The sequence below is a fragment of the Hippocampus zosterae genome, chromosome 11 (assembly GCF_025434085.1).
Source record: "Hippocampus zosterae strain Florida chromosome 11, ASM2543408v3, whole genome shotgun sequence".
Classification (NCBI taxonomy): domain Eukaryota; kingdom Metazoa; phylum Chordata; class Actinopteri; order Syngnathiformes; family Syngnathidae; genus Hippocampus; species Hippocampus zosterae.
In genome coordinates, this window is record NC_067461.1 from 75,300 (window position 1) to 87,048 (window position 11,749).

At 47.7% G+C, this 11,749-nt stretch overlaps 2 protein-coding genes across 3 annotated transcripts; one reads left to right on the forward strand and one right to left on the reverse strand.

Annotated features, from left to right (window-relative positions):
* Positions 1-179: 179 nt before the first annotated feature.
* LOC127610307 (coiled-coil domain-containing protein 172-like) lies at positions 180-6,922 on the forward strand. Of its 2 annotated transcripts, none has more exons than XM_052080280.1 (7): positions 180-305; positions 1,748-1,864; positions 1,946-2,108; positions 2,199-2,306; positions 2,383-2,485; positions 6,603-6,694; positions 6,776-6,922. In XM_052080280.1, the coding sequence occupies exons 1-7, from the start codon at positions 207-209 to the stop codon at positions 6,796-6,798; spliced, it is 705 nt and encodes a 234-aa protein (XP_051936240.1). In that variant the 5' UTR covers positions 180-206; the 3' UTR covers positions 6,799-6,922. The 2 variants fall into 2 exon arrangements, with proteins under 2 accessions (XP_051936240.1, XP_051936239.1); XM_052080279.1 differs by having other exon boundaries at positions 6,607-6,694.
* Positions 6,923-7,826: 904 nt separating this feature from the next.
* Positions 7,827-10,515, reverse strand: LOC127610308 (uncharacterized). Its single transcript, XM_052080281.1, has 7 exons — positions 10,421-10,515; positions 9,622-9,686; positions 9,475-9,545; positions 8,928-9,021; positions 8,352-8,464; positions 8,161-8,275; positions 7,827-8,037 (listed from the first exon to the last, which is right to left on the reverse strand). The coding sequence occupies exons 2-7, from the start codon at positions 9,662-9,664 to the stop codon at positions 7,859-7,861; spliced, it is 615 nt and encodes a 204-aa protein (XP_051936241.1). The 5' UTR covers positions 9,665-9,686; positions 10,421-10,515; the 3' UTR covers positions 7,827-7,858.
* Positions 10,516-11,749: the final 1,234 nt, after the last annotated feature.

Below are 11,749 nucleotides of genomic sequence, written 5' to 3' on the forward strand. Positions count from 1 at the left end.
CGCCTTGAGTTTGGACGAACGACAATTAAAGAATGGTGAGTTGCGCACTTTGCCCCGCAGCGACGAAATTATAGCCGATGAGTCTCTCAGATGCTAAATGCCAGCCTGCTTAGTGGAGTTACAATCTGAGGGCTCGATGAGTCTTTATTTATTTATTATTATTCTTGTTTTTTTTTTTAAAGGACATTCAAATATTAGTAGTTTTCATGTTTGTCGCAGTGAAAGCAGCCATCATCAGATGCAACTCTCAAGTGAAAGCTGCCACAGAAAAGTACCAGAAGATCACTGAAGAACTTGAAGCGAAGGTGAGCAAACAGCGTAAGGACATCTTTTCTGAGTGACTCCCATGATGGCCGATTAATCGATTTACCCCTAATATTATTTCAAACTTACTACTCAACATTACCCATCAAAAAATGTCTTAAAGATGACATCTGGAGAAGTGACTACCATTGTTTGTTTTGTTACTCGGGAAGTCAATCGTTGCTAGAGTCCACAGAAAAGAAATACAAATTCACAAATGGATAGCAATTCACACGACGCTATTCCCCACATGGGATCTTCTTTCCTATTCATGTTTAATTTGATGAAATATGATAAGGAACATCACATAAAACCGCAATACAAAGAGGCGGTAAGTGCGAGTGTCAAGTGACGTGTCAGCAAAAGTCAGCCGTATTGGCGTATTGACCTTCTGACCCACTTCATGATTTCAAACACTTCATCTCTCCCGTCTGTCGGACGAGCGCGGCGGTGGATCGATGCCGAGATCAATGCCTAATTTCCAGCGGATAGCATTAGCCATTGCCGGTAGCGCGCGCGTTAGATGCCATTTCTGGCACTCGCTCGCTTGAGCCACTGCTTCCCGGGCGGCGGCGGCGGCGGTGTCAGATCAGCAAATCTTCTAGTGCAGGGGTGCCCATTAGGTAGATCCTGATCTACCGGTAGATCTAAGACAGCTCCCAAGTAGATCCGAGGAGTGTCGAGAAGAAAAAAAAACAGACAACCATTTGTGTATATTTGTACATGTTAGTAATATATTTTTTGGCGGCCCGGTAGTCCAGTGGTTAGCACGTCGGCTTCGCAGTGCAGAGGTACCAGGTTCGATTCCAGCTCCGGCCTCCCTGTGTGGAGTTTGCATGTTCTCCCCGGGCTTGCGTGGGTTTTCTCCGGGTGCTCCGGTTTCCTCCCACATTCCAAAAAACATGCGTGGCAGGCTGATTGTCCCAGCTGTCTCCGGGCAGTAGGCGGGGGACACCCTGAATCGGTTGCCAGCCAATCGCAGGGCACACAGAATCGAACAACCATTCACAACCACACTCACACCTAGGGACAATTTAGAGCGTCCAATCAGCCTGCCATGCATGTTTTTGGAATGTGGGAGGAAACCAGAGCACCCGGAGAAAACCCATGCAGGCCCGGGGAGAACATGCAAACTCCACACAGGGAGGCCGGAGCTGGAATCGAACCCGGTACCTCTGCACTGTGAAGCCGACGTGCTAACCACCGGACTACCGGATCGCCACATCCAACCAAGTGAATCTTTTTCTCTAAACGATTCTGACAAAATTCAACATTCAAAAATTCACAGAAGCTCAACTGAAGTTCACTTGTTAAGGTTGTGCTGCGTTTTAGGCTCATCCAGAAATCTCACCCGAAAGTCCACAATGTGCCGGCTTTTTGGGATGAGTCTCTTTTGCTCTTTGCCGCACATCATTTGACCTTCGCTCGTGGCGTTGTGCTTCAGAGTCAGACGTTGTCCGCCAAGAAGCTGCTGTGGCACTTGTTGAAGAAATGTGACCAGCAGATTTCCAAGCAATGCGAGGAGCTCCTCAGTGAGAAGGCTCGCCTCCAAGAACGCCTGGTAGGGTTCTTCACGTCATCCCATCACCTTGTCGGGAGCATGAAGCGGTGTTCATGCCAATATTGTGTTCGTTGGCACCAGGCCAGGATGAAGACGGCCTTTAAAGACGAGGAGCAAGAATTCTTGCGGGAGATCTCCACCTTCAACAGTGAATTTAGTCTCTGCGGGAGCACCGAGGCGACCCGTCAACCGCACGCCGAGGTCCTCGGCCTGGACGTGGAGGAGGTGGACGCTTTGCACAAAGGTTATTATTACACACTCCACATGTCCAAAATGTTCCCACCCCACATCTCAACACGTTCTTCTCATTGTCTCGTTTTTTTTGTCCCGACAGACTCCGCAATGGAGGAGATGATCCGGAGGAACCGTCACATGGCCGACTTGCAAAGGCAGAAGAGGAGCGTCCAGCTGGAACTGCAGGCTCTCAAAAGCATCCACGCGGGTCAGGTCAACGCCCTCGGCGGCAGATGTCCGATCCGACGCCGAGTCCCCGCGTCTAATCTGAAATCTCCGTTCAGACTTGGAGCGGCATCTGAGCGAGGCCAAAGAAATGACGGCCACTCTGCAGGCCCGCAACCGAGCCGCCGCTCAGAAAGCATTCACGGATGACGCCGTCGTCACGTGAGTGTTCAAAAACAATACGGACACGGCGGTTTTCAATCCTTTTACGACCGTAATCTGCCCAAGCACCAACGTACCGCGAAATATATCTGATCTTAAATAATCCATTCATTCATTCATTCATCTTCCGAGCCGCTTGATCCTCACTAGAGTCGCGGGGGGTGCTGGAGCCTATCCCAGCAGTAGGCGGGGGACACCCTGAATCGGTTGCCAGCCAATCGCAGGGCACACAGAGACGAACAACCATCCACGCTCACACTCACACCTAGAGACAATTTAGAGTGTTCAATCAGCCTGCCACGCATGTTTTTGGAATGTGGGAGGAAACCGGAGCACCCGGAGAAAACCCACTTGACAAATTGTATTATAAACATATCCATCCATCCATTTTCTGAACCGCTTGATCCTCACTAGGGTCGCGGGGGGTGCTGGAGCCTATCCCAGCCGTCTTCGGGCAGTAGGCGGGGGACACCCTGAATCGGTTGCCAGCCAATCGCAGGGCACACAGAGACGAACAACCATCCACGCTCACACTCACACCTAGAGACAATTTAGAGCGTCCAATCAGCCTGCCACGCATGTTTTTGGAATGTGGGAGGAAACCGGAGCACCCGGAGAAAAGCCACGCAGGCCCGGGGAGAACATGCAAACTCCACACAGGGAGGCCGGAGCTGGAATCGAACCCGGTACCTCTGCACTGTGAAGCCCACGTGCTAACCACTGGACTACCGGGCTGCCCTTAAATAATCCCTCAAACCAAATAAGATAAGATAAGATAAGATAAGATATCCTTTATTCGTCCCACAATGGGGAAATTTACAGCCTCCAGCAGCAAGAATGTATGTAGAAAGAAGAAAGGAGAAAGAAAAAAAAACAACAAACATCTTTCAATTAAATACAATATGAACACAAATAGATACAAATTATTATTATTATTATTATGATTGTTATTTTTTATTCACAACACTCGATTACAATGTGTGCTTAAAGTTGAAAACGGCTCAACTGCCCCGACCAGCTACACGCTAATTTTTACACCCGCGTGACGGTTTCGAATCCCGCAAATGTAGCAATTGGCCCCGTATGAGTGTCAACCCAAACAAGCCGACAAAAAGTCATAAACTGCAGCCGTGCGTCAGAGGCCGTTTGGAGGCATCAGGGTGCTGAAGTGACTTTCGATCGCTTGCGAAAGCGAGTCCCGTGTTCCCTCTCGGGGCCGCTCGCTTCCTAATAAACGCCGGACATCTCGCCAGCAGCCTGCTTTAAAGTTAAATACCGCAGAGCAGCCGCAGCTGCAAATCCATCCTTCTCAAGAGAAGCGCAATTAGGCTTTGCCGCTACCGCTGCCGGCATCCCGCTGGCCCCCGGTCGTTTTCTCGCAATGCTAAAAACCCTCCTTTGGCATCATTAACTTGTCGTTCATTCATTTGACATGCGCGGCGGTGAGACTGTCAGCTTGTTTGACGCTGACTGGATGAGGAGCCCTGCGGTTTGGGGGGGGGGGGGGGGTTTAGAGAGGATGCGTCGCCACGCATGAGGAATTTTAATATTCCCTATATAGGGTGGCACGGTGGTTTGAATGGTTAGCGCATCTACCTCACAGTCCCGGGGTCGATTCTGGGCTTCCTCTGTGGTGTTTGCATGATTCATCCTTCCATCCATCCATCCATCCACACATCCATCCAACAGGGTCCCTGGGGGTGCCAGAGCCTATCCCATCTGACTTTGTGTCATAATTCGGTTTGGGACCAACAGGTGGCACTGTAGAGCTCCTCCTGCAGCTGCACACCTGTTGGTCATTAGGTAATTAGGGCTTTAAAAGGACTCCCGGCGTGTCGGCTCATTGTTGCTGTTTGCTCTTGGCTCCTGTCATGTTTGTTTGCTGCAATCAGGTTTGTTTCAGTCATGTTTCGGTTGCGCTTTTGTTTTATCTTCAGTCATGATGTTTGTTTGATACTTTGGACTTTGTTGGATTTGGATTTAGTTTTCTCTATGTTTAATACAATTCGTCAAGTGCAACCTGGGACAACCACTTTGGGAGCGAAGGCAGACGACACTCTGAACTGGTCGCCAGTCAGACTCGGTGCACAAATGATTAATCCATGATCCAAATAGGGCGGCCCAGTAGTCCAGTGGTTAGCACGTTGGCTTCACAGTGCAGAGGTACCGGGTTCGATTCCAGCTCTGGCCTCCCTGTGTGGAGTTTGCATGTTCTCCCCGGGCCTGCGTGGGTTTTCTCCGGGTGCTCCGGTTTCCTCCCACATTCCAAAAATATGCATGGCAGGCTGATTGGATGCTCTAAATTGTCCCTAGGTGTGAGTGTGAGCGTGGATGGTTGTTCGTCTCTGTGTGCCCTGCGATTGGCTGGCAACTGATCCAGGGTGTCCCCCGCCTACTGCCCGGAGACGGCTGGGATGGGCTCCAGCACCCTCCGTGACCCTAGTGAGGATCAAGCGGCTCGGAAGATGAATGAATGAATGAATGATCCAAATAATTACCAGTGAAGTACATCATGGATTCTTGTCGATTCATTGTTTTACCTCTGGTATCTATCGTATCCCTCATACTTTTATCTACCGTCACTGATATATCATCTGTTTATTCTGTCACACCCACTGCATCCTATCCAATGTGTCTTGTCCGTCATATCAACCGTACCGCTTTCTGCAGTTATAGATAGGATAGAAATTGGTCTTTTTTTTTTTTTGTCAACGCGTGAAGGGAAGTCACCTCAGTGGCAGAACACGCTCGGCTGCTTGTATTGTGTCTTTGTCACACCACCGGACCCACCTCTGAACTAACCCTAAATCACGCATGTACTTAGTGTGTCCTGTTCATCCATCAGCCTCATTAAAAGCGGGTCTTTCATTAGCCCGCCAGCTTTACTGGCCCCCCCAGGAAGTGCCGAGGATGTGTCTCGACTCATTCTCATGATCGCAAGCCATCAATTCCGCCCCGGGCCCCGGCCGCGCTGTCTCTGCAAGAGGCATATTTAACTCCTCGCGTATCGACGGGCGCAAATTGAATGAATGAGCGCCGGAGTCGTTCAAAAAGTGTTCAGTGTGCACATTGTTACCCCCCCCTCACAAAAGCGTACGGGGGGGCACGGGACGGAGGATTTCGAACTTGCGTGTGTGGGGGATTTTTCTTCCCGCTTGCATGCGGCAGAAATGTTATCGAAACAATCAAAAAATGGCATTCTTGAGCCTACGCCCGAGCAAAAATGTTATTTGATGGACTCTAAAGGTAAACACCGGCGCTGCCCTTTTGCGAAATGTAATTTTGCCTCTGTTGCCCAAGTGTTTCATTACTTTCCAATCAAAAAGACGTAATGTGCTATCGAACCTTCCAACATCTGCTGTGGAGTGGGGGGGGGGGGGGAACAAACCTAAAAAGAAATCACAATCCATTCACATTTTTTGGACCGCTACGAAGGGACAGCTTTTATTTTCGTTTTTACCATCTCATGAGGGTGGCACGGTGGTTAGCCCCTTCGGCATCACCATCCGGAGGTCGACCCCGGGCTACATGTGTGGAGTTTGCATGTTCTCCTGCGTGCCTGCGTGGCTTTTCACCGGATACTCACACTCAGAATTGTCCCTCGGTGTGATTGTGAGCGTGAATGCTTGTTGGTCCTGCGATTGGCTGGCAACCAGTTCAGGGTGTCCCTCGCCTACCGCCCGACGACGGCTGGGATCGGCTCCGGCACGGCACGGCACGCCCGTGGCCCTCGCGAGGATAAGTTGAATTAGAGAAAAAGAGATGGACCATTTCCTATAATGAGATTCAATCCAAGACCGAGCTGAATTCCACGACAGGATGAAAATGCTCACTTTTGATTGACACTCTAATCGGGCTATTCATTTCGCCACCATCTGTATTCTTGTGCCTCAAGTCTCATATCTCTAAAGTAAGATCACGGAAATATACTAGTCCTCTTAAATCCCCTGTCAAGTCAAATCAGAGATTTGTTCCAAAAATACATTTGACGATAATTGCTGACTGTGTGCGCACTGAGAACCGGGTCTTACTCGGTGGTGGAGCGACGGCGCTAAACTCGTTTTCACACACTTTTTTCTTTTTTTCCATATTGAAACTAATTTGCCTGTTTGCTTAGCCAGGATGAGGAAGGAGTTGGAGATGCACCAAGAAGGAGATATGGAGCTCCTGCTGGAGACCCTAAGGATGGAAGTCCAACACCTCCAGAGCGTACGTACCCCCCGTCATGCCATCACTGTAATAGCCGAGATGTGGAGTTTTAATGTAGTCCTTTGAATGCGTTTATCGTAGAAGGTGGACAACGGCAAGGGTAGGCAGCAGCCTTAGAAGCGGCACGTTCTCGTTCTTGTGCGTGGAAGGAAGATAATTAAGAGACAGGCTGACGTGTTCTGGGAAAACTATTGAGTGGCAAACCCGTCCCCCATGTTTTGTGTTGCTAATGTTGTTTTTCGTCATTGTTTGCCTCATGAAATGAAGTAAGATGGAAAATACTCAAGTCTGTGCGTTTCTATTCATCAAAAAATGATGTTCAAAGTAGTTTTAGAAACCAACAGCAGACCTTTATTCAGGCATTCGGTTTGATTTTGAGCCATTCTCCTCCTCTGATGTCAGCAAAAAACAAATCTTGGATGTCTCTAAAAAAAGGATCCTCAGTGATGATTTTGCGGCGTGGCAAGCATTTGCTGGTCTTGCCGACAATTGTAAACGTTAACCTTGTTCATTATTTACAATGTCAAATCCTCAATACTGAATTGGACCTCGCCACAGACTGAAAAAACAAACTTTTTTTTCAAATGGGATTTTCCGTGTTAAACGCTTTCATTGTCCCAACAAATGACACTTGGTCTTTAAATTCTCCATTCAGCTCACCATTATTGAGGTCAAGGTCTTCAGTTTGATGAAAGTGGCTTGGCAAATGTCTGAAATGAGGCTTGTTTCAACCTGTACATAGCCGAGGGGAAAGAAAAAGTGAGATTTCTAGTTGAGATTTTGGGAGCGTTGATGCAGTCCATGTGGTAAGTGATGCTATGCTGCCCTCTAGTGCACAATGTGTAAAGTGCAAGCATCAGGAAGAGCGTCAATAAATCTGTATACTGTATTATTTTTTTTAAGCCTTTGAGAAAATAGTACCTGAGTGTAGTTTTTTCCTAGTATTCACAAAAATGAACTGAATTGAGATTTGTATTGAAGCCATTCCTGTTGGAATTATTTAACCCGATGTGCTAGAAATGTGACTACCCAAAGGTGAATGGCTTAAACAAGGCAAAATTTTGTCACAATAGTCCCCCCCCCGATTTGGGATGAGGTTTAGAATAATAAATTGTGCAAAAAACCAACTGTATGCTTTTCAGATATACTGAATGTTTTTAATGCTCATTCACACAGCAGGGAGAGCAACTCCACATCTCCATCTATGCCGTCGTGTTTCTTGAGCTCCTCTGCAACCACTTTAAGGGTGTCGTTCTTTCTTTGTTCGTTCTCCTTGGTGGTCAGGCAGTCCTCGTCTTTGGCAAAGTACGCCGTTTTGGCCCCCGCCACTTGAAGTGCCGCTTCTACAAGCGGAACAGATTGACAATGGAAGGCATGGTAGCATTGTCATTAGCGGAATGGCGCCGTTAATTGTGACATTGGATGTAAAGAGCGAAACCACCCAAAAAAAGTCGAGCCACGCCCACCGTTGCAAATTGCCAGCTTGTTTCCTCCAATGTACTGAGTGCTCCACTTGTAACCCGTTGCCGGGCCGCACTCTTCAAACACTCTGCTTCTCCTCAGGAAGGCAAAGTCGTAACCCTGAGGGAGGCAACAAAAACGTAATTTCATTTGTCCGCTTCACCCGGTTGTCATCCCGCTTGCGCACGATGCTTACATGGTTGCAAAGGGGTTTGCAGAAGCGACTGTTAGCCACTCTTGCGCATGCCAAGCCTCCATTTTTGGGAACCTTGGGCTGCGGGCACTTTATGAGCTGATCTCCTTGGAAATCTGAATGTCAGCGACACTTTGAATAAGTCAGGCTTATCCAACAAATGTCATGGAGAGCTTCTATAGCTTGTGAGCAGAACGCTTCTAATTTCAGTCACGCACGAGTCGGCCTCATGGCACATTGACTGGCCACCACTCATTTGTCTTTGTCGGGGCACAAAGAATCACGCGTTCAGTGTCACACCAGTGGACAAATGAGTTTTAAGTGACGCCGACGTGTTTCTGAATGTGTGGCGGGCGACCCTGTAGCTGAGATTTGAATCCTCAGAACTGTGGTGCACAAGTCCACCACTACCCCCCAACATGATGTCTGGGAAGAGTCAAGTAGATTGTCATGAACTACACGAGCAAGTAAATGTAAAAAGCAGCTCACTGTAACTTGTAAAGTCCCGATGACTAACCAATTTTTCAAGCCTGTTGGTGGAATGATACAAAATGTTCTAGAAATAAGTTTTGATTGTACCTCGCAGTGTCTTGGTCAGATTCCTCACGTTGAGCAGGAGGGTGGCCGTCTGCTGCGGGGTCCACACGGACTTTGCACTGCACTCTACTGCCATCTGGTGGATCATATCAAACGCATTTTGGCAAACACATCCACAAAAGGAGCTTCAAGTTCAGATGCCGACGACGTCGTTTTCACATTAGAATATGATGTCTAAATGCAATTCTGTGGCAAAAACGGTCAAAAGTAAACATTTCCAAGGGGCTACATTTTTGGACTAGTTCCCCACAGTCTATTCATCCATTTTCTTGTTTATGTTTAGTGTGACACTGTGAGCCGCACCATTGCCAGCTGACTTCAAGGTGGTTGGTAAACCCTTTTAAAGCATGGGTGCCACCTAAAGTTTACCTTCATTTCAGCTGTTGCCACATCAACGCGACAGGATATTACGTAGCAACCCAAAAGTTGTGCAAATGGTACCCACATTTCAAACAATATCTCCCAAAAACAAAAAGGTTCCCGGAACTTCCTTGACCAGTGCCAGATATTCCTTGTTAGACAGAAGTACCTGGAGATCAGCCATTAGGTCCTCCAGAAACTGTGAGCTGCAGTTCTTCGTTTGATGTGAGCACGGCAACACTGCCAGAAGAAAAAATAAAAATGAAGAAAGAAAACAATATCATAAACATAGATCCTCTCCCTCTGCTAACATTACCTGCTAGCAAGCAGAGCCAGGCCAAAATTCCTCTCAGTGCCATCTTTGCACACCGTCCAGCACAGCTGAAAACAAAAACGGTCCCTGTGAATTTATGGACTCGGCCTTTGGGAGCAAAGTTTACAGAATTGGCCAATCGTACGTTTCAAAACATCAAGTTGGTCACTGAACGAATAGATTAAAATGACACGGGTGGGCGGGGACTCAAAACCTTAGTTTGTGCCACCTTCTGCTGCAATGCGTTTTAAACTGAGCACACCTTGGGTCTCAAAGAATGCATAAGATTCAAATTGAGCAACTGTACCCACAAAATACTGCATGAAAAACAAAAACGGCTAGCCAAACAGTTTACACACGCCTACCTGTTGGACATTTCCCCTTGATAAGCAAATCAATGAACTTGGGAACCAGGCATGCATGTACTGCCCTCTACATGGCCAAATCCATCAACGCATTAGCAGTACAGGAAAATGACTGCAATATTATTTGGTGGTGGCCCAAGTTGACCTCGTACAAAGAAATAGCACACACACACACCGATGAATATAATTGCAATTGTGCAACCCATTGCGCTTCGTTGATGAGGAGCAACGTCCTCACAAATAGGGAATGCTAATATTGCTGCACTGGAGAAACGGGCGGGGGGGAAATTGCCTATTGAACTTATTTTGTGGACACCCGTTATGCATGGTTCAAATGTAATAAAATATATTACAGACATCTAAAAACAAAACAAAAGTCTACGAACGGCAAGAAACCCCGCTGCCCGAAAATAAATGAAAATCACAGCCATACTTACATTGAACAAGCCAGTGAGATGATTAGCAAAATATATTGAAATGATCAAAGCGCAAATGACAAGTAAACAATCAGAAGCGATCCAATGCCGCACGGTGCCTCCGGCTGAGCCTAAATACTCAGTTCATGATGACGGGATGCAGGTGCGGCACCCGAGACTCCGCCCACCAACATTCGCCTTGTGGATGAGCAAAACATAAATGGACCGGATGGCTTTCGGAAATATACGCCGCCCTAAATTTGGACACGGCACAGAAAGCAGCATTGTGAACAACCTGCTAAATTTGAATGAATTAAAAAAAAAAAATTGCCGATCGAGTTTGAAATCGGTGTCCAGTTTAAGGCCCAAGTTTGAGACCGTTGATTTCAGATAAGGAGACAGGGGGGCCCCCAAGTCTACAGGATGGAATGTACAAGGGCCACTGGGACCAAACAATATCACCTCTGTCTTCTTTTCGTTGAATTTCAAGAAATTTGGTGCCACCCAGGATTTGATTTCTTCCAGACAGGATAGGAGTGGCCTTAATGAGAAGGCGTCTTTCTTGCTCCGTGGGACATAGATCTGGAAGTCATCTGCATAGCAGTGGAAGGGAATACCATGTTTCCTTAAGATGGAACCCAATGGGAGAAGATACAGCGAGAATAGCAGAGGCCCCTGGAATTGAGCCCTGTGGAACACCACATGACAGGGGAGCAGTGCGTGACTCAGAGCTGACTTGACTTGTCGACTTGTCAGTCAAATACCACGACTGGTCTAGGAAAAATGTTTTTGTCTGGTGTCTCTGGTACGCCAACGTAGAACTCTAAATGTGAAATGTAGAAAATACATTCGCTTAAAGCCTACAGTGTCTGTCGTAGCTGGGCTTTTCCCCACGCCGTGACCACGAGGCACTCTAAAGTGACCAAACCTGTACGAAACCAGATGTCAAGTCAAACTTGAACACATTAAATATGTGATGATCTTCCGGCAAGGTCTTCTTTCAGCCTGGAAAAAAAAAAGTTCAGCAATGCGCATCCCGCCTGGAGCCAGCGGTGGCGCTGTTAGCCCACGCAGGCACGCTAACAGCGCTGAGCGAGCCTGCTTTCAAGCAATATGTCGGCATGAAAGCAAACATCTCCGCCGTGACGCAGTGTCGGCTGGAGCGCGGCAGCCGGCAAGCGCGTGAATAATAGAAGGCGATGTGCTCCATTATGGATGCGCGACAATCAGCAGCCGCATGAATAATTGAGTCTTTTGGCAGAAATGATTGAGCTCGTTAACGCGCACAATCGTCTCTTTGCGTTTGATTCCCGCGGCCCGGGAGACTTGTCATCGTTTTCTCGGCGCCGC